The sequence below is a fragment of the Cyanistes caeruleus genome, chromosome 2 (genome assembly GCF_971803275.1).
Source record: "Cyanistes caeruleus chromosome 2, bCyaCae1.hap1.1, whole genome shotgun sequence".
Classification (NCBI taxonomy): domain Eukaryota; kingdom Metazoa; phylum Chordata; class Aves; order Passeriformes; family Paridae; genus Cyanistes; species Cyanistes caeruleus.
In genome coordinates, this window is record NC_141702.1 from 75,850,279 (window position 1) to 75,873,702 (window position 23,424).

The 23,424-nt window shown below is 35.6% G+C and overlaps 1 protein-coding gene across 17 annotated transcripts in view; it reads right to left on the reverse strand.

Moving 5' to 3' along the window:
- QKI (QKI, KH domain containing RNA binding) overlaps positions 1–23,424 on the reverse strand; it is a 146,264-nt gene that overhangs the window by 60,364 nt on the left and 62,476 nt on the right. For all 17 annotated transcript variants that reach the window (XR_015283476.1, XR_015283474.1, XR_002863292.2 and 14 more), the window contains exon 3: positions 22,189–22,305. Coding sequence is in view for 13 of the 17 variants with exons in the window: in XM_086877970.1 (XP_086734096.1) it covers positions 22,189–22,305 (117 nt within the window). In the remaining 4 variants the exon portion in view is untranslated. The remainder of the gene's footprint in view (positions 1–22,188; positions 22,306–23,424) is intronic.

The window sequence follows — 23,424 nt, forward strand, 5'->3', positions numbered from 1 at the left end:
TGATTTGAAAAAAATCACTGGAATGTTTACAAGAAGTGAAACATTTACTTGCCTCTACCTCCAAAACTGCTGCATCATGGCTGTCAATGCTCTTAAAGGAGAACTGAATAGCAAAAAAAAACATTGGGCTTGTGCCCAATTTTGTTTCTTTAAGATGTTTGAGAGGCATTGGAGAGTTGGAATTATGGCTTCATTTTTTACCCTGTGATGGACATAAATTATTACTTCTTGTTTACACTTGAGACTGAAACTTCAAGAAGCCATAATGCAAGACAACCTAGTAAAGGAAAAACAGCCCAAGAATCAACAGAAGCTTAGTCACAGATGAAAGAACAAACTTCTTTTCTTTCCTCCTCGCCCCTACTTCTTCAAGTTCTCCTCCATTTGAGTGATGAGTAACACAAAAACCTTTTCAAGAGTTAAGCATTCTTCCACTAACACTATTTGTGATTTGCACACAAATTTATGTTTTAACATTGTGCATCCTAAAGAAAAGAAAAATGGAGAAAAACCCCAGAAATTTGACTGAGGTTGTATTTTAAAATTTTAAGATGAAAAACAGCTGGGGAAAGCACACTTAAAAACCCACTTTTCAGGGACTCTTTATGGTTCAAAATAAGAAAATAAGTAGAAAAATAATTGTTAGAGTTCTCTGCAAATGGAAAAGAGTGAAAAAACCACAAACTAGCTGGCTATAAAAGGGAGACAAACATGACTTTCTCTTCCACTACTAATATAGCCTGTGAGACATTTCCTGTGTATGCCGTAGTGATCCCGTTATCAGAACAGCAATGCAATGAATTTTCTAAAACTTAGAGTATTTCATCTTACAGCACTAGTGAAATAAATCAGGAATAAAATTTATACTAGATGCAAATGAGCAAAGAGTATAGTTTATTTTAATTAATGTCCATTACTGCTGGGGGCAACTAGAATAGCTCATTAGTATTAAGTGAGACGGGAAGGCACCATGTTTCCATTCAAAAAATTGTTCAAAGCCCCTTCCTACTCCTTCCACCCACACTTCAACTATGTAATTACCATACATGAAAAAGGGAAGGCTAATTCAATTATTTTTTTAAAAAAGGTAAATTTGAAATGCTGCTTGTGAAAAACATGCAATCATCATCAAGAAAAATGAAAGCACAATGCCTAAAAATAAGGAAAAGTACATCTTTCGGAAAACTGTTAAGACAACAAATTTTCCTAAATTAAATATCACTGAAAAACTACACTCAACCAGTACAGGGTTGCAGTCACTATTTAAGCCAAATCAGTGCAGTGGCTGAAGGTTCTCATCATTACACATGGAATGTGATCTCCCTGAAATGCGAAACCACCGTTAGGCCAAAGACCTGAGCACCTTTACCACAGGTCTGTTACTCAACTCAGCTCTCTATTATCAACAATTATAACTGACATCAATTCTCCAGTTGCAACATGCAAAAGGCACCAACTCAAACAATACTGGCACTTAATTAAATGCTCCAGTGGCATAATTCAAAAAGGGGTTATTTTGGTTTGTGAGTTCTGTTAGTTTGCTCTTGTGGTTTTTTTGATTGGTGGAAGGGGCATGTTTGGTAGGGGTTTCTTTTCCCCCCACATATTATTAGAAACAGAGAATGGAACTAAATAAAACCAGAAAAAAAGGCAACAAATATCATGTTTCTTTAAAATATTGAGAAAAAGTTTTTAAAAATGGACCACAATTAAGAAAATTATGTTTCATTTAGAAGTGACTTAGAGGCTTATAAAGAATCAGATTTCAAGATCACACAAAAAACTCTTTGAAAGCTATGAAAAAAAATAAAGTAACGAAATTATAGGGTTTTTTTCTCTCCCGTCTGTTGCACAAGAATTACTTTCACCCCTACTTTTTGGGGTGAACTATATGGTGACATAGCAAGCTAGAAGTTAAAGCGAAAATATTTTAATGAAGACACTCATGTATCTCATATCATGGAATGTGAAGTTTAACTTTGCAGGTTGAGTCTATTTAACAACCAGCTGTCACTGAAAATAGCAGCCCTGGCTCTGCTACTTCCATTGAGCTGCCCCTGCTGCTTAGACAATTGCGCAGGGGCCAATTTAGGAAACTCACAGACTCAAGTGACTCCTGAGGATGCACGTGAGGCAGTGGGAACAGACGTCCTAAGGCCTTTAACAGGAGCTGACCATCAGATCAATCCAAACATAGTGCCATACCACTCACAGAAAACCTTCAATAATTTGCAATAGAGAGAAGATTTTTGTCCTCTGAGGACTACTAATATGATTAGAGCTCAGGCATTACTCCGCTTAAGAGTGCGTGAGCCTCTTCAATCCTGCGTAATTTGATGCAAATTTAAGTAAAGACGCTTTGAATTAAATTCTAATTTAAGGATATCTGTGGTTACTTCAATATCCATTATATCACCTTCTTAAGAAAAAGTGTATTTATATAGCAAAAAAGTCACTTTAAGATTACCAAGCATATGAATGATACAAACATATTACTTTTTTTAAAAAATTATGCTTTTAATACACTTTTTGCTATGCAACACATAGTACACATGCAACTGTTTACCTTAATGCCCCTCCTGCCTATGCAATTACTTCATACGAAGTATTAAATCCCATTTAAATGTTATGAAACTCAAGTGCCTGACTGACTTAGGGGAGTGGGGGGGCGGGGGGAATATCTAAGTAATCAAGTAAGTACCTCAGCTATAAGTTGCAATGTTATTCTCCACAAGAATTTGAAAGAAATTAATGCTCTGCTGTAATTTACAAACAATGCTTAGACCATATACTCAAACTTCTTGCTGCAAAACCATACGGTCTCACAGGGAAAGACACCTTCACAAAAAACTGCTTGCCTAAGTCGGAAAAATCATCAGTGGAACTTGTTGATAGGATTTTTTTCCCTCTGATAGTGAAGCACTTTTTAATTATTCAACAAACTACTCTAATATTCAACAAAACTGAAGTTTCCAATACAAGTCATGCTCAGCTAAGCATACACAGTATAACCTCCATATCTTCCCTGTTCTGCCCCCAACCCTTACCCTGCATGCAGTTATTATGATTTTTTCCACTTTTGTAGGATGTCACATTCTTGTGATGGGGACAAAAAGCTGGAAACCACCTGCACTAAAACTTTATTGCCTGACTTAGTATCTAACACACAACTATTTAGCACACCAACACTCTCTCAAGCTTCACAGGGCAAGGAAGGCGTACTTTGCAGCTGCAGTGTATGCAAAGTAAAAAGTAGGTACAGCTCATCATCTATAAAAATGCCAAAGGAGACTAACAGCATGAAATACACAGACAAATCAATGGATGAAAAGAAAGAACTTCAAAAAAACATGAGGTGTCTCAAAGCAAGATGGGATGGTTTTATTTGGGCACTTAAATACATATAAACTGTTTTAATAGCTTGCTCTAACATGATACAACATGCAGGATAACATGGCTATTGGAGCTTTAAAACACTGCCCCATATTAGGCAAGAGATTACAGTCTCATTCTTCATTACTCCGAAGATACCAACAAATAACCTCTTAAATCTGATGATGAAACAGTACACAAATATTCAAAAACACACTCATGCAACAGTTTTTTTAATATACCTATATAAGAAAAAGCACTAAGAAAATTAGGGATTACACCAGAAGAGAAAGTTTGCACTGTATATGTTCACCCAGAGTCTGAAGAACAGCTAGATTACCTCTGAATAAGCATGTAACACCGGAAACTCCAGGTATAGAAATTATTAGCACAAATCTCCACACTGAGCTTTTCACTTTGTACATTTCAAATGTTTCCCTTACATATGGGAATAAGTTTGGGGGTTTTTTTGTGGTATGTCACCAACCACACACAGTCCCAGGACATTGAATTACATGCATTCTGAAAGTTCTGTCTGTTCCAATGTTCACCCCATCCTCCAAGTAGTTATGTGGCTCTTAACACTATTAACCACTTTTAATGCTAGCATGAAGAACTGAATTAACAGACTAGAATTCAAACATCTAGTTTGATACATATGAAAAATCTCAGCTGCAGAAAGCATGAAACTTTATCATCTTAGAAAATGTACTTGCAAAAATCACATTAGGGGGAAAAAAAAGCATTAGAGAAAAAAAACCTTTTTGCGACTATTTTCACAATTTTGTGGAGACTTAACACCTTGTTCTGTTTCCTCCTGATCCCTCCTCAAACTTACTGCATTTCCTGTTGGCTGTGTTGACTCACTTCCTTTTTAATACTCCCTCTTGAATAGTCTCAAATATGGTCACACAGGTGAGCATGCTTTACTTCTTTTTTTGAAACAAGCAAAAAAAAAAAAATCTCCAAAACCTGTTCCTGTCTGAAGTGAGTTTAGCTTTTTAGTTTTTCTGATTTAAGGCCAGTAACAAAATACACAACAAAAGTGTCTAATCATTAAAAAACTCTAATCATTAAAATTTATTGCTGAATACTGCTCAAAAATTCTACATGACTAAGATTTTAGTTCTCTGAGATTAGATGTAAACAAACCATATTGGAGAACCAAAATTTTAACTTTATCTTTACCAATAACCCATTTTCATTTTAGCATATAGGAATGTACAAAGTCTATGATGCACAAAACCACATACAGTGCAAAAGAACCCAAACACATAAAATGCAACTTAATTACAGAATTGTGATCTATTCAGCATCACAGACACACACACACAAACACACTGTATATACATGTGTATAGGTATAAAGAAGTTTTTGTGATCTGTGTAAGATTTTGATAAATTAGATGGTACATTATGCTACACTGAAATTTTATTCTATACATCTTATCCATTATGCCTCTTTTTATACTTCAGCTTAACTCCAAGTAATTTTTTCACAGTTTTAGAGATTTTGACCAGAAGGAATAGTCAGGATGATTTAATCTGGTCTTCAATATATCATAGGCCATTACTTTTCAATAGAAAAAGAACTGCTCTGACAGTAATCATTAAAAATTGGTTTAGAGTGTATCCAAGGTCATCATAACTTGACTCCGCTAATACATGGAATTAAAGTTTGTTTCTAGATGGATTCTTCACATTTTCTCTAAGAGAAATCTCTATCACTCTAAATCTGATTTAACAAAAATTCTTAGCTTTGAGGCACAGATATACCAAGGGCTAACTGGTAAATTCTCCTTACTTTCTTTCACAGTAAATTTCCAAATTTTACACCTTAACCTCATTCTCAGCTGCCCAAATGGCTAAAAAAAATGGACAGAAGGGATAAAGAACATCAATATCATTGCTATCTACTTTAAAAAAAAATCTTAGGTAGTTGTGCTCAGAGTGACCTCGCTAGAGAGAATATTTCAAACACCAGATGCACCAAGTACATTGTTAAGCAGCCAAAAACTGGAAGTACAAATGCAAGACATACTCTATAAGTCCCAACCATAAATAAAATATCATTCACATTTTCAGTTTTTTAGTTGTTGATCCTACATAGGCAGGATCTGAGCCTGCAGGAAATTATGATTCATTGTGTACCTCTGCAATAAAACCAAGTTTTATGACATGCTTTCAGCAGGACTGTTTTCATCAGAAAGAAAAAAGCATGTTTAGCAGGTGTATATATATTTCAAATGACAAGTACCATCAACTCAGATTATAGAGGGAGACAGAGGGTCTGAATTTTCCACAGTGGTACATAAACCTTGTCAAAAGGATGCTTAACAGTGTTCTTCTGGATGACTATTTGGAGAGCTGCAAGCTCTCAGCTTCTAGCTTTTTCATGTCCTAAAGCTTAGTGATAGAAAAAAGTTTAACTTTTCAGAGTTACCAAGAGCATGAGTTTTTCCTATTTGACCAAGCGAATAACTTAACAGAATCATTTTTGTTCAACTTTTTAATGAAATTTGTGAAAAACTGTCCATGGGGTGAGTGCAGAAAATTACCACATTTGTGCAATGTAGATGGCATTTCCCTAAAGGGAAAAACTCCCCAAAACCTTAGACTGGAAAAGAGAATTCCCATTCAGTCTTAGACTTGGGAAACTCACTCTGGACCACAGTCAGACACACAGCAATTCCTCCCAAAAGGGACTGCAAGTCCTATAAAAATAGTAAAAGATATTAAGGGAAAGCAGGCTTGTGGCAAAAAAGATGCAGGAAAGGGAATTGCAAAGTTCTGTTCTTTAACACATTGTGACACAGCATATAATTTCAATACAGAAATTTTCCTCTCTTCAAGAAGACCTGCATATAGAGATTATGTGAAAACATAGCAAATGAATATCTATTCAAAATTGGATATTACAACGTTATTTCAAAATTTTGTATATGGACAGAAAATTCTCTTAAAGTGAATACAAGAAAGAGTTCCTCAAAGTTGTAACTGAACTACATAAAGAAAATACTCAAAAAATGCTGACAAATATTTTTCACATGAGCAAAGTTAATGAATCATAATCAGAACAACATAAGCAGAAAAATATGACAGCCTTGTTGCATTTTCTTTACAGGGAATAAAAAGTATGGCGTGTCCATTTAAGACTATTCATTCTGGAAGAACAGTCCTCGACTTTATTTGAGGCTGGGAATTTATACCGAATGCGTGATAGTCTGAGGAAACCTTAACAGAGTGTCTTTGGCATTGCAAAAACCATTTGTGGCTAGACAGTGTGGGCTGCAGTACTCACCTACAAAGTGAAATGACTATTCAATGTTTGAGCAGAGGCAGCCATCTAATCACTGCAGAACCTAATCCTAAATGGATGAGCTAACACAGTTACACTAACACTATGCTGCAGCACTGCTGTGCCATGAGGTAGGTCTGCTCATCCGAATGCACGTCAAACTCGCCTTCCATGGGTTATTTTTACAGTGCAGAAAAAAGAGAACTGGGAAAAAACTGTTAAAGAAACAGAGATAATTGCACTTCAAAATGCCAGATCATAAAACACCTTATCAAGTTCTTATTTAATGCTTATCACTGTTTACCTGGCATGAGAGGGCAATTGTGTAGCAATTAGGAATGAATCTACATTTATTGACTTTATGAATTACCTACATATAACATAACCAATAATCAGGTAGCAACTCATCATTAAATACAATAATTTAATGAAATTTGTCAGTTAATATGCCCAAAAGAACATTTACTTCAAAAGAAAAGCAGACTACTTAAAAAAATCCTAGTTATGATCTAGTATTCTTTCTGTATACCATGATCAACTCACACTATTACATTTTTTTTTCCCTAAGCCTGATTTTTCACACACTTTGCTTGCATCCTGTGAGATTAGAATGTTCCACTACAAAATAAAAGCTAGCTTTCTTCTCTTTAACAATGACTGCTTAGGTTTTCAACAAAACAAGAAAATCTTTCAAGTTTCCATATATTTTTCTTTTTTTTTTTAACAAACTGTTTTATCTGTAATGATTTTTTTGTTTGTGTATGGTTATCTCTAAGACCAGTCATTACTGCTAACCATTCAGTATGTGCAATATGCCTTCTGAGCAAACTTTACTAATTGTGCCTAATTACTGCAGGCAACCACCCTTACTCTGCATGTGACCTCTATTCACCTAACAGCTGAAGCTCTGAAGTTCTACTTGAGTTACCATGCACTGCCATATCCACTGAGCTCCTCAAAAGAATTTTGTGTACACGCATTAAAGCTGCTACAGTAATTACTCCTTTTCACTTACTGTTTCACATTTTTGGCCAAATTAGTCTAGCATCAAACATTTAGTTTTCACTCCAGAATAAAGCTGTTCAAGCTTGCTGAACACAGACCTTCCAAATTTCACAAGGAAAGCAACCAACCCATTCCTTAATTTCTTTGGAAGAATGAAAACAGAACATTTAAGTGTTACTATAACTATTTTATACCCTTTTCTACTGCCTACTGATACTGTTTGTATATTTCACTATTAGAATATTCTTCAGCATTGGTATCTGAAATAAACAAAGACACTATATCTTCTATGTTAACTTCTTTGCTTTACTCCTCCTTGTTACTTCTGTTTAGATATACAAAAAAGATCTACTACTTAGAGAAGTCCATCTCAGACTGCATTAGGAAACATGCTTCACACACTTGGAATAGAAAAACTCAGTCAAAAACTTTTAACTACAAAAAAAAAAAATCTGCAATGCAAGATACCATGTTATGATACAATAGATTTTCAAAAACAACTAAAATACTGACCAATGGTACCAGATGCTTCACACAGAGGAACGAGAAGGAATAAGATAAAGCAAGCATCTTCCAAATTTACAATTCTAACATTGCAGTTAAGGTTTCTTTTTTTCTGCTTCTACTGTAGCCACTATTGTTATTAAACAGCAGGATTCAAGAGTCACAAAGATTTAAAAAATAAATAAAATAACCAAAGCTCACCATACACCAAAAAAGACAAAACTCGTCACTAGGTTTATGAAAAAAACAAAGCTGTCTCCAAACAGATGAAAATACCCTGTTAATTTTCTTCACCTCACATCTTCTCCACCAGATAAACGAGGGCATTATCACTGTTTAATACAAGTTTTAATTGAGTACTGTCACTGGTGGGAAGAAAAGTGTGGAACCACTACTTTCCATATCAAACAAAGCAGGTAATTAACAGCTACTCTGGCACAATCCCTTATCACCAAAATACACAACACTGTTAAGTTCTCTCAATGCGAATGCTTTGCTTCAACAAAGGAAAGTTGATGTTTCAGGGTCACATTCACTCCTTTAATACACAGGCATAAATTTACTGCTCAGTCAGACACCTATAATTAAACACAAGAAGAATATAATTCTAATATTCAGACAGGCTTGCATATGAGTGGGATATCTCCTCCTTTAAAGATGATTGCCTTTCATTTTTTAGTTTCAAGCAGCTACAGTTCACTTAGTTTTGATTACATAGCAATTAGATATGCAAATACAAGAGATCTAAAAAAATGCTTTTTCAAATGTCAGATTGTAAGCAATCAAGCTTATTCTTTTCTCCTGTACACACAAGCTATTCATTAAATAGCTATTGTCTTAAAAACATTCCAAGAGATTTCATTTATCAGTGTTTTAGAAGCAAGGGGAGTACACATTACGCAGAACACCGCTCATCAGGAAGCGAAATGGATCTTACAATTACTTTAATATATTCATGATAGTGGTTAACTAAGTTGAAACTAAGTACCGTCTTCTTTGGGCATTTTTCCCACCATTTATCATATGTATATATAGATGATATGTTGTTATCAATAGCGAAACTCACTGCACCATCAAATTAACCAAAACTCATTTGTTTATTTATTTAATGACAAATGTGTTAGTAATGAATGTTACACCTAAAATCACTGAATTGTTAATATCGATATTTTTTCATCCTACATAGAAAATCGAATCTGAATGATCATCAATTATTTTTTCATTCTATCTTACAAATACACTCATATAAAGGAAGTCACTATGAAATGATGCAGTTAGTATAGTCTTGGCAGGAACAGCCATTCTGACACCTGTCTGTTTTCTCCCCTAAAGGCCCACAGATACTTTTTCTATTACAAGCACAGACTTAGAACTTCCCATGCATGTAGACCACATACAGGGTCTTAGCTCTTTGTGACACATTCCACTTGGAAGCAGACCACAGCTTGATATCCACTGATCCTTGTTAAAAAGGTGGGAAAGGATGTTTGGCAGCATCTCTGAAGAGATCAGGAAAGAGCAACTACTGCTAAAGTATATGGACTGGTCTATAAGATATTCTTACCCACAGCTATGGACAACCACTGACAGTTGGAAAACTTGCTCTTGGCAAAACTCTAAAACAAAAGAATACAATGGGATGGGGGCAGGGGTTGGTCGGTTATTTCTGTAAAATATCACAAAATCACCTCCAAGCTAACAGGAGAGGGAAAAAAGATGTGTCCAGTGACTCAGCTGTGCAGAAATGTACACTTAACAGCAGAAGCTGAAACAGTTCTTTCCTCAGGCTGAGCTTCCAAGCTATGTAACTGAAGTAAAAAGAAATATGTTTTCCTAACTGATTCCATGATCACCAACCACGCCTCAAGATGTCTCTCACAGGAGCACAGATCCTTTTTCAAAGTCAGGAGAGCAGCAAAAATTACAAGAGACGCCTGATTCAGAGGTCTGTTTAAAAATCTGAAAAAAATCAAGTTTAGCTCTGCAGCCCAGCTGTAGGCCCCAAAACGTTCTGCAAAGTCAGATCCAAGAGAAAGGTGGACAAACTTTTTACAAGAACTGACATTTATGAGTGAACATATTAATATGTATGTGACAAATTATTTGACATTTTGAGGGTCTTCAAATTTTTTTCTTTCCTCCCTTTAAATACTCAATGTGATTTTCCTTCCCTCCCCTTGCGATATAGGAGCCTTATTTAACCAGTCAGTGAGGTAAAACTCATTGCCTGTCAGTTTGCTGTTGTTGCCCATGCAATGTTTATATTCCTTCTGTTGCTTCTTCTCTAAGGGTCACTATAAGCAACTGTTAGAGCAGCAAACATAACCTGTGTAATTTGAACTCCTACCCACTACAGCCTAACATAAAAAATTATACAGCTGACAGGGGAACCTGAATAATTCCTTCCCAGCAGTGCCCCTGCAAACACTCCCTCATCTATTACATAGTTCTCCAAGAAGACACTGGGAAAATCATGTATCTAGTACTGTGAAACATCAGGATCTAAAAAGCATACTCAAAATGCCACATTCCTGCCAATTTCTGCATCTGGCAAGATTGGCAATACAGCACTTTCCAGTCAAATTTGCAATACTTAATACTCTGACTTCCAGAAACAGCCAGTTACAAGTGAGTTTAACAGGAACACACGTAATATGTCAAGTATGACTTACTTAAAATCATTGCACCTTATTCTATCTGGTAGATTCTTCTACTTTAAGTCATGAACCATGAACCATTTGAGTCCAAGTAAGAGGTCTGAAGCCTGCAATAACCAAATCAGATTTCCTTAAGAGAGCATGAAACACGTAATCAATAGTAAATGTTTTCTTTTTCAAAATGTTTCTGCAGAAGTATATGGACAACAAGGCAAAATCTTCTATATATCTGATTTTTCTTAGAAATGGAAAATTATGGGGGGGGATTTTTTCCTGGGTTGTTTTTTTTTTTTTTCTAAAGGAGGGTTAATTTTACTACCAAATGAACTATCCCAAAAAGGTACATTTCAAGCTACAGTGAACTTATCATTTAAAAGGCTGGATATTGAAATAATCCACTAGTCAGGCTGCAAAAACCAATTCTAGTATTTGCAATATTCTTGTGTCCTCACCGCATACTAATTTCCAGAGTAGCTTCAGTATTTCAAACCACATAACTTTAAAATTTATTACTTATTTTGGTTTGTAATACAGACTATCTTAAGATCTTTTCTGATTCATGCTGTTGTGAGTCAATGTGAGCTAACACATTTAAGTTTTAGGTCTTTTTGTCAGTCAAAATTTAAGTGAACATTCAATTTCAGCATTGCCAACTTGAAACATAGGAGTATCTCAGCCACCTCAAAGACTGCTTGGTCATTTATTCACCACTTACTAAATGAAAAATGACTACAACACACTCTACCAACACAAAAAAACCTCTATTTCCCTCTATAAAATTTAATTTTAAATCCAAAATTTGTTGACTACTAGCTTTTAGTTCTTCAAACTATGTACTAGTAATAGTATATTTCAGAAGTTAAGCAAGCCAGTTAAAATATCTTATCAAGACCCCCAATAGCCAAAAATTAAATTCTCTTGAATACATATGGTTGTAAATATGGGAAATTTGAAAACAATAGCTCATAATCTTAAGTGGCTGCAAAATAATTCAGTGAAGTGGATCAATTAAAACAGTCAGGTACTTCAGGTGAATTCAGTCAGCTAAACGTGGTTTTCATCCTTTATCGTATTTATACCCTGATTGCCACAAAAGCATTAATTGTTTCTGTGTGGCTACAGGTCTGAACAGTCCAGATAAACATTTATAAAAATACTGCAAAGAGCCCACAGGCAGTGGCAGAGCTGTTATTAATTGTATTATGGGTCCCATCTTTCAGAAAACTATTTTTCTTATTCAAGAGAAACATGCAATTGCTAAAAAGTTCACAGCAACTTTACCACAGAATGGACCCAGTGCTGTCACTGCTTTCCTATCACAGTGTTAAAAAAAATCCAACAAAGAAATCACCACAATACCAATATCAAATCAATAGCAAAGAAACTAATTTAAAAAAACCCTCCAGATAATTAAACAACCCCATACCAGAAGATCCAATTCCACACTGACCTCCCTAGAAACAATCGTATCAATCCTGTGCCACAGCACATGATCATAGAACACAACAGAAATATTAGGAAGAAAGTAACACCTACATCAGATTTACCAGACAGAAAAGAAAAAGAAAAAGAAATGGTATAATAATTTACGTAAGTATTTACATCCAAACATTTAAGTTATATGCACTCACTGCCCACATGCCAGATAAAGGCACTCAATTAACAGGCTGCTCTTTGCTCTTGAAGAAAAATCCCTTCCATTTGTGCATGCAAAAATATCACTAGCATGCTTGTAAAATGATGCATAAATGAAAGGACAGTTTGACTTATAATTACCCCATCTATTTTTAGTTGTGTCAGGAATCAAAAAGGTTTCAGGAATTCCTGTTGAGATACTAATTAATCTTAACCTTTTATTTCTACTCATTCCTCATGTGACACCTAGAACTTACCTACAGACGCCTCTAGCCAAAAGTGTGAGAGCAACTTCACTACCTACTCTCCACATGTCTTCAAAAGCTACTGCATTCAGAGTTCACATTCCAGTAACTTCAAGGCAAGCAAACTGATGAATTAGCATTATCACCCTGACTCTCAGGAAATAATTTTCTTCAGTATTTTTGCTGCTGGATTTTTTTCTTCTCATTCAGATAGTCTTATGCATGCTAAATAATTTAAACTGCTAATTAGTAGCGTGTGTCATTATTTCCTTTTGCCTTGTGTAATCTTTCCTGCCTGCATTACTCAGATTCCCCAGTTACAACTCTTGTTTTTAAACACCAGTGTTTATATCATTTGCTACCATCATGAAACTATATAAAGGGTTGCTAGAAACCAAAAGTCAGTTTTGTGCACTTTTGTGTCATCTAATTGTATTTTTAGAAAATAAATGAAGCACCATAGAAATTAACCTTCCTTTTACAATAATTTATAAAGCACATGACCAATGGGAAGGAGGTAGTCAAGGAGAAAGATGGAAAAAGATAGCCAGAGAAGATTTCTAGAGAGAACTGAGAGGAGCCTTATGTCAAATCAAGGAAAATCAATATAATTTATGAAACAAGGGAAAAATTAATGAAAGAGGGAAGGAAAAAAAAAAAAAAAAAGCGAAGTTGATCTAGGTTCAAAGTATCAGAAACATTAAGAAGAGGAAGGAAGGGAGGAAGAAAGGAAAATAGAGAGACTCAGGCTCCCCAGGGAAGTGGTCACAGCATCAAGCCTGACAGAGTTCAGCAAGTGTTCTGTGAACCAAAAACTTCTGGGCACATGGTGTGACTCTTGGGGTGTCCTGTGCAGGGCCAGGAGTTGGACTCAATAAGAAAAAAAAATTCCCGTAGCTTCTGCTGTGCAAATGTAACTGGTCCATGAATTATTTTGGGTTACTTTCCACAGTACTATATATACATTCACTTCCCACAAACTTCAGTTTTTTACACATCAAAACATCCTGGTGTTTCCCAGCAACTGTGTCAAACTCTTGACATTTTTACACTGACTAGACATCTCCTCCCTGTACTGATTCCATCCATTCTTATCAAATTTTGTACATAATTCTGTAACATCTTCTTTTGAAACCAATCAATAATCTGGTATTTCCATTTTTTCCTGCACACAGATTTTTCCTGTTACTTAAGCTGCCAGTTAAACCGTTCTGTCAAGCCCATGAAAGCTGCTGTCTGAAGGCAGTTACTGTTTAGCAGATCTTTCAACACCCAAAACCAGCCTAATGTTTTCTTCATTTCAAGCTATTAAGGTTAGGGCAAGATTTTTTTTGTCATGTAGGAATATAGTGCTGAATTGACTTATGAATCAAATTACATTCAAGAATCACTAACATCAACAAATGCATCAAGAAAGCATAAATTCTGTGTTTTGTATTTGTTCCATGGTAAGACTGTGGTACTTAAATCATAATTTAAACAGAATATCAGATTCTACCAAGTTAAACAGTCTCCAAGCATTGCTTGGAGTGTTCTACAGTGAGAGTAACAAGTTCTCTCTCTAAGAGAAAAACAGATTTGTGTACTTGGCTTTACTAAACATTTAAATAAGCTTTCATCCTTTCATGCATATACTTAACATACACTTTAAACAGAACTGGTTTGAATTGAAAGCAAATTTTTTAAGATATATTCAGTGTGCATGCTATGCTCTTCAGTGATTCCTGCATTTATGAAAACACTCCTCATTTACTGCCCAAAAAGATATGAAAAAATATAAAAAATAGAAGACAGAAGCTGCTAAGTTCTGTCATGAAAGGTTAACAAAAAATGTCAAAATCATCTGTCAATAAATGCCTCCCTCTACCTTAAAAGTAGATATTATTATATTAATAATATTTAATTCTAGATATAATATTGCAACCATAGCTGGATAAACTCTAAAGTGATGATATTATCACATCCTTATTATCTACACAGCTACCTGAATTTCATTCATATGCTTAATGTACGGTACTGCAGGATACTCACAGTGGAAGTGTAGCCTGTGATTAACAATATCCATTTCAATCCAAGTCTAGGCATGACAAAGTCTAATACTAAGCCAGAAAACCTAAGGAAAGTCACCATCTATAAACAAGTTTGAATGTCAAACTGATCACTCATTTTAGGAATTACGCTTTGTGATTGTTGTCATACAGTTGGCAAGGAATCCAGTGTCTTGCTGCAATGAAACAGATTACTTGTCTCTATTTGGAAAACAATAAAATACCACAAAGTCAAATATCTCCATCTTCTAAATATTCAATTAGTAATTTAAGTATTTGGTTTCAGCAATAGTGGTATCTTATTTCAGCTTACTCTTTTACCCCATGCTAAAGAGCCTTCCCATCAGTCTCAATGAAATTACTAAATAAGACCCAGAGGAGCCATATGCACTATGGTAAATAACAACCTGCCTGTATTCTGCCTGGCAGAAGCCACCTAAAAAATTAGGCAAACCAATAACTGCCAGGTACTGCCAGCTCCTCAGGAATCACACAGGCATGCTTGCCTTCCCCCCTGAAACAACAAGCTCTAACTCCATTCCCACATTTAAGCAGGCTCAATCTTCATGCAGGCACAAGAGAATTCCCACAAGCCTCCAACTCAGTATGGCCTTTCCCACACAGAATTGCAAGCACAGTTGCATAATACTAAACAAACACACTGAAAAAGCAAACCTGAATACAAATTGCTTCTGGTAAGCAATATTATCACAGCATTAATTCTTAAGAAAGTTAAAAATGTTAGCATGAAAGAAGTTTCAGGTTACAGTAGATTTTCATTATTTAAACCTTGCTTCACTACTTTGCTAGGCAAAGTAAAATGCAGATAGATGTTTGCGGACAATTTCGTCAGAATCTCAAAGCAATTCTGTATGCAGAGTCTCCCAAGCCTTTCAAAACTTCTATTCAAATGCCAGATACAAACTGCTGTGAGCTGAAACCTGGTCAACCTTTTAGAACACAATTAACACTCCCTGTGCTTCCCACTTCACAAAAGCTTAGGAGTAATTCTGCAGAAAGAGAACTTCTGCCATGCTACAGGATGAGTCAATTCCCGTTCAATAGACGGAGCATTTTAATTTATAAACCAGGCTTGTTTACACACAGATGTTCAGGCAATGATTCAGGGTTCCCTTGATGTACTTTCTTCCACTACACTTTATGCTACTTTTCTCCAATTTCAAAATAATCTAGATTCTCTCACTGCTTGCTCATAACAGTTTTTCTTCACAGGGAACTGACAGAAAAACAAATGTAAGGAAAGCATAATATAAGCTGATTTCAACTTTCAGGGCTTTGATTACACAGTCTACACTTTCCAGTGTACTCAGAGGTATTAAAAAGAAGTATTTTGTTAAACTAAGTTATTTTCATATTTAATTAGCTCAATAACCAATTTAACTGCTCTCAGAACAAAATTACATATAATGAATTTTTGGTAGCAAAGTTAAACATAGCCAAAGGCTTCAGCTACTTTCCACATTACATAGTAAAACCCATGTCTTAGAAGTGTTAAAATCTGCTCGAAGCTGCAACTTTGTATTGAGCTCATGTAGAAATATATCCAATATACACTGGATATATTCAGTATGTAGCCAATGAAGGGCAAAAATATGTATGAAATAAACCATCTAACAGATGCATTACATCAGATATGTGCCAGTAATTTTTTCTGAAAGACTAAATATTGCCTTCTAATAATTTTTAAGACCCTCAGGCACCTAATTTTTTTCCCTTCAAAATAAAACCATTCTGCTCTTGAAAGTAAGAGCGTTCCCCTGGCTGCTATGAAAATACTCTTGAAATAAATTACTTCAAATAAGAAGTGTTTGTCAAACCTTATATAAAACTTCAGGAAAATGTTCTCTTCTTGTAAAATTTGCATTCCCATACATAACTATGCTAGTTGTGCCAGTTCTTCACTAATGTCATCACAAACTGAACATTTATTACTTAAAGAAAAGATGTATGAGGGTAAGATTCCAAAGATAATACTCTAGAAACTCTGGAGTACAGAACTCCCATGAACAGGCTTAAAAGGAGTCTGCTGTCAGTGAGAAAAACATCTACTACCTTCATCACTGTCTAGTAAAATCTCTATTTAAAAGAATTAAAAATTCACTCATCTTGAGCACGGAATTATATAATTCAATCAGTAGCTTAATAAGAGGACTTTTTTTCTTTGTCTATGCTATCAGCTGAAAGTGTAAACTCCTGAAAGGGTCACTGGCTCAAATACTACCAGAGATATAACTTGAGAGACCTCTGTTTTGTCTGTGGAAAGGGAAAAAGGCCATGCTTTAACAATTCTTTAATAAAAATAATAAAACCCGGCTTTACAATTCCCCCTGTATTCAAAATAGTTAGTTACAAATGATACGAACGTTTTGAAATTAGAACAGAAAAGTCCGTTTTCTGAAGTACTCACTACTGAAAAAAAATTAAAATATTAGCTTACAAACAACCAAAAATATTTTCAGCATACCTTATGTTTCACAATGAACCTCTAGGGAGACAAAGCAGTATCAACCACCAAGTATATTCTTAAACATCTGTATTAAAATAGCAGTTGTGATACAGCGAATATGTAAGTTTACATGAATACTTCTTTTTTTTAGAGTTAGTTTAAAAATAAAAGGCCAGTTATTGTAGTAGCCAAAAATTAAATCTGAATGAAAAGAGTCTCCCAAACCTGATCAGTTTGATAAATCAAACCTAATTAAGACATACATGCTTATGAAAAAGCGTGTCCAGAGGAAATGTCACTATAGAAGACACTGAAGTTTATTGTTCCCAGGGTAGTATCCTAAACACTTAATTCTGAATGCTGAAATTTTCTATTCTGAGTTTATAACCTGAATGCAGTAGATTCAGGACACACTAAAGAGCCTGCCCATACAATGGCTTTTAATGGATAGTCACAGAAGTTGGTGGCAATTCAAATGAATGTAACAGTCAAACACAACTTTGATTTGCAAGAGAAACTAACAAAGCAGAACTCAGCATCTCAAACATGCTGACCTGCTGCTCTGACTGTCTCAGTTTCCAGTAACTAGAGGTCAGTTTTAATAAACAGCATCCTTAAGGATGGACATTGACAAGGGATTTTGCTAGTTATAGCAGCTTTAAGTGTAAAAGTAAGCATCTGACTTACCTCCACAAACTTCACCAGCATTGTCAAAAAGCGTTGTTTTTTTAAAAAATAAAAGAACAGTCATTCTAGTCATGTATTATGAATATGAAACTGTTTTCACTTTCACATGTCTCTGTCCCCAGCCACTTAAAGTATTCTTTCCCCTAATATTCCTACAGGTACTGTTGCAAAATTTTTTTACAGCTGCGATTCCAAACCACTGCTTGCCAGCACAGACAGAAGTGATCATCAAACACCACTGGCATGTTTCTGTGTAGAGGCACGTTTTAGAGGCAACAGGACTCAGCCAAGGAATTTACTCCCAGAATACAAAAACAATGATGGCTGGTCAGCCTTCCATTTTGAAAGGCAGAGCAACTTCATTTCCTCACATATGCTAAATATTCCATTTCAACATGCGTGTCAGCACCAGAACTTTACATTTGTTCAACACAGTGCTTTTTATAGGATATAAAAGTTAAGCATCTTATAATTAAGGTGGCAATAACAGGGCTTACTCAACGAGACAGTACAGTGTATTATCCAATGTCATTAACATCACTTTATTAGTGAAACAGAATATTTAAGCTTTTCTATTGGAAAACAAAGCTTATCAGACTATTTCAAAGCCTAAAAGGTAAAAAAAAATATTACAAATATGTAATATTTTACAGCATGTAAATTTAAAAAAATATCCTGATCACAAGACAAATTTTTTCCCATCTGATATTTTCATCAAACTTTGTGCAGGGACCAAGAACAGGGTTTTTCTAATTCCTATATAGCTATACTATAAAAACCAAAAAATTGAGAGTTGAAGAAATGGAATTATCTATTTATTGTAACAACTCTGCACAAGTCAAAAGTCAAGACTGGTACTAACTGAAAGCATGTCTTTCATGAAACCTTATGTTTCTGCTTGCAAGGTGAACAGAATTCTAGGAACAAGTAAGCTGGAATAAGTAGGTCAGAAACCATAAATCAGTTCAAATCATCTAATACAGAGTGAAGTGCAACAGACTTAAAGCTGGTACAGAGGATGAAGGCACAGTGTTCTTCAAATTTAGAACTGCATAGCTGCTTGCTCTATTTGAAACTACCAATTGTAAGAAAAAAAATTCTGTGCATCATAATGAGATGGCTTCCCCATGAAGTAAAAACAAATGACGCTCTCTCATCACACTGTTCTAGGGGAGATTCTTGTCTAAAAGTAGAAGGAAATGGAAAAAAAAAACAACAGAGCTGACCAAGGCTGCCACAAGTCAGCAGTCTGATGCTGCTGGGCTTCATACCCCTCTCCAAAATGAGATAATGGCAGTGTGTTAAAGAGCACAGGGCTGACTCCCTATGGGCACATCAATGCCTATTTTATGGAATTAATTTCAGACAAGGGAAATGTAAAAAAATGTTTTGCTTATCCATCATTGGACAACCATCACTATAAGCTTTCTTTTAACTGGTGTGCAAGTTAGTAGTTTTTTCTCTACCTAATGAAAGGTGTATTCAGACTAAGCAAAAAAACGCCTTGGTCTTAATAAAGTTACACGTTCATTAGCTTTTGATGAATGCCTGCAACCCCTTTCCCCTCCCCAATAATCTCCTTCAAGTACCCCTAGGCTCTAATCAGAGCAGTATTCTCAGTAATTAAGGTTTTGATTTTAAATTTGTTGAAAGCTGCCTAGAGAGATGTTCTGATTACCAGCTGAGCCTAAAATACAAATGATTCGAGGATTTCCCCTGGTTTCTGAGGGGAATCTGTCAGCAAGTTGTAAGATGTGATGCCAGTTCAAGTGTTTTGGCCACATGACAAGGATTCCAAATTCATTACTTCTTTCACAGGATCACACAGCAAAGCAAAATTCTCTGCAGAGTATATCTGGATGGTTTATTTTCCAGCATGTCAGTGTTTCTATTTTCTCTCAGATTCTGCAACCACTAGCAAGGCAGGAAAAGTATATGGACAGTTTATTCAAGTATTTAGTACCATGCAGCCTTCATGCAAGATTGACACTGCTTTAGTAATTATTCCTTCCCACAACCAATAAGCTTTCTTTGAAAATTAGCATGGGTAAATCAAGTTTGCAGGTACAAATTATACTCACAAAATACACATAAAAAATTAGCCTGCATCTCCTATCTCCTCCAAATTTTGTGAAAAAAAATCTCAAATATTGACTTTTCTAAACAACACTGACTCTAGACAAAGGAAAGGGTTTTTAAAAAGAATTAGCGTATCCTAACCTGCCATGAAAAAAATATTACTTCTGTATTTTATACTTTCATGTTCATTAGCATTTTGAGGTACAGCCTGCAAAGAGAGAAGCCATTTGAGAAAATGAAAAAAGGTGGTCATCATTAAATGAACTGCAAGACTAGGGAGCTCATCTGTAAGTGTAATTCATCAGGAAAAGAGGCAACAGTCAACAGCAAGAAGTGTACTTGTGCCCCAGACTAACAGATGTCATTCATTCCTTCTTTTGTCTGCAATCGCCGTGTCTTCAACCAGCTTCCAAATCATTATTTTTACAAGAAACATCTTATTGGTGTGCATCATAATCAAGGATTATGAAATTATTCAACTAATGACCAATAATAATCACCACAGGAAAGCAAATGAGGTGAAAATATTAAGAATGGATGGCATGAAAATCATTTTTCTGAAGAAAATTATTTGGGACTCAACATTGGTTTACAACCTATATCATATTGTTTGGTACATAAATACATTATAATACGATAACATTCAAATACATTTCATGCTAACTGCAGTATTATCCCATTAAATTCTCAATGGTCAAGTACTTTATGTTTAAAAATTATGAGAGAACGAACTTTGAAGTTGTGATGGGCATTTAAGTGCTGACTGGATCAATTTCTAACTTTTAATGTGTACAAGGCTTTATCTGATCTGCCATACTTGTCCTTGTTAGCTCTCTTTTCTTACTAAACTCAAAAAAACAGGTGACTTACTCAGGTGATCTCAGTTTTTCTAATATTTTTCTTAAATACAAAACTCCAGTAACTCCCACTGCCTATTCTTTTGTGAATCGTCAAAAAATACTATTAGAAAAAAAAAATTTAAAAAAAAAAAAAAAAAAAAGAAGGCATGGAGAATAGGGGAAATCAATCCAAAAATACATCCCCAGAATAAACCTGCCCAAGCTGGCTAAAGAAATGACTCCTCACAGGACAGGACAGGTTTTGAAGCATGGTGGTAGGGGGACACTACACCTAGCAACCACCTGGACATGATCCTAGGAAAGATGGACACGGTAACTCTGCCTGAGGCGTGAACCTCCACCACTCTGTGATTCTCAGACATTTTACAAACTGCAAAACCTACAAAAGACAGTGACAGTATTACAGCAGATTATGAAAACAAGAGACATTAAATGAAATTTGAAAGTAACACATTAATAAGCTCTGGGAGGGAAAAGATGTTTAACTGGGTAGACATTAACTTTCTATTATAATTGTTATGTACTACATATGCATCAATGGAATGCATTATGTGGCTGATCATGTAAAGAAAAGAGTTATCCCAAAAGAGAAGGAACTGTATTTCTGGGAACAAAGAGGAAACATTCAAAACTACCATGGAGATATTGGTGTAACTTCAGCAGCAGTAGGCAGAGGTACAGGGAAATAGCTAAAAAATAAACCTAGAAAAACAGAGTTAATGTGAGAGTAACCTGACATTCAGGAAGGCTCTATCATGCAGTTTCCCTACTCATATGGGCAGAGCATGCATATTACAAGACAAGGCAAAAACAGCCCTAATTGCTTTGCAACTCCACCTAAACACAAAACAAAACCAGAAACACTGTGTTTTTTGGTTCACTCAGATAGAAGTGACTGCCAGAAATACATTTAATTTTATTTCCCCCCTTCCCCCGCCCCAGTCCACACTCCATGCACAAATCACTACTTTGGTAATTCAATACAAGAAAGCTGTTAGTAAGACCTTAGAGGTTAACAAGTCTTTCCTAGAAAAATACATTAACTTACATTTTTACCTTTACCTTGTAAAATGTGACACAATTTTAAGTTACTTAATTACTTATAAAGTTTTAAGAATACTTTATAATTGCTAGTTAGACTCACAACTTTTTTACTTCTTCATTTTACTTCTTCAGGACAACCTGTGTTATTTACTAAGTCTGTGTAAGACACTAGATAACAATAAAGCGTAACAGTAAGAACACGACAAGTAAGAATGAGAGACATGAGTTTATCTCCTATTAGAAAACAAAATTATGCATCTGAAACTACACTGCCCTTCAAGACCTTACCTTCTTTTTGTCCCTCATTGAGCCCTTCCCTCGGACCATTATCTTGCATCCTGTTTCTGCCTCAAGCTGTTTAGCTGTTAGTCCTCTGGGCCCAAGGATTCTTCCAACAAAGTTAAACTGAAAGAAAAAAAAATAATTTCTATAAAATCGAGTAAAGAAAATTAAAATTTAACAAGATGTATTTCTATGTCTAAAAATATCCAGTGTTTAATGGCTTAGGACACCACACTAAATGCCTGAGGCTGAAGAAGTTAGGTGCTGTTTTCATACATTAAGGACCCACGTGACCCCAACTTTGAGGATACAAATTTCAGGTGAAACTAGGTCTTTCAGATGCAACATCAGGTAGTCCACATCAGCTGCAGTCCTTATTCCTCCTCATGCCATTGTACAAGCTCTTAGAGAAACTCTGAGCTGCTTTCCCTCACCACAAACGTGTCCAGCCATGCAGGCCAACACGGTGCACTTGCCATGGCAAGGAAACCCACAGGGGCTGGGTGCATGACCAGACATGCACACAGATTCCATGTGGTGGGAATGCTCCGTTCCCACAATGGCATGGGACCTTTGGGAAAGGCCACCACGCTCACTGCTCAGCTGCTCCCTGCTAAGGAGCCTGTAGACAGCATTCTCCTTCCTCAGCCCATGTAGTTCTGCTGGGCTCAATCTGGGAAGGACAGGGAAAGTAACTCCTCTTTATCTACTCATTTCCCTTCAGAAAAAACAAATGAGGGCTCTTACATGCTTATTTAGGCTTCTTGGGCAACATTTCTTAAAAAATTGTCATACATACACATATATATAAAATATTTGCATATATAAAACTTTATGTGTATATGCAGACAACAAAAGCACATCACTTTTTTTTGTAAGCTGTATCATTTATTCAGTTGTACAAACAAATAAAGCAAGCATTCCATGTTTAACTGGCTGACTTCAGCAGACAGCCCCCCACATACACTCAACACAGTAATACCACCATTTAGCCATACATAACATTATTTCATAGTTATTTTCAAGAGCTTTTTCCCTTTCATTAATTTCAACCACACATTCTGAAAAGCAAGACATAAAAAAAAAAAGCACTAAGTGATGGTAGCACTGAGAACACAGAACAGTACTCTGTGACAACTGCAGCACAAAGATGAAGCACCAGCTTAAAGGATAGATAAACTAAGAAATTTCAGACTGAACATGAAATTCTAAGAAGAAATTAAAAGAACAGAAACTTGCTGT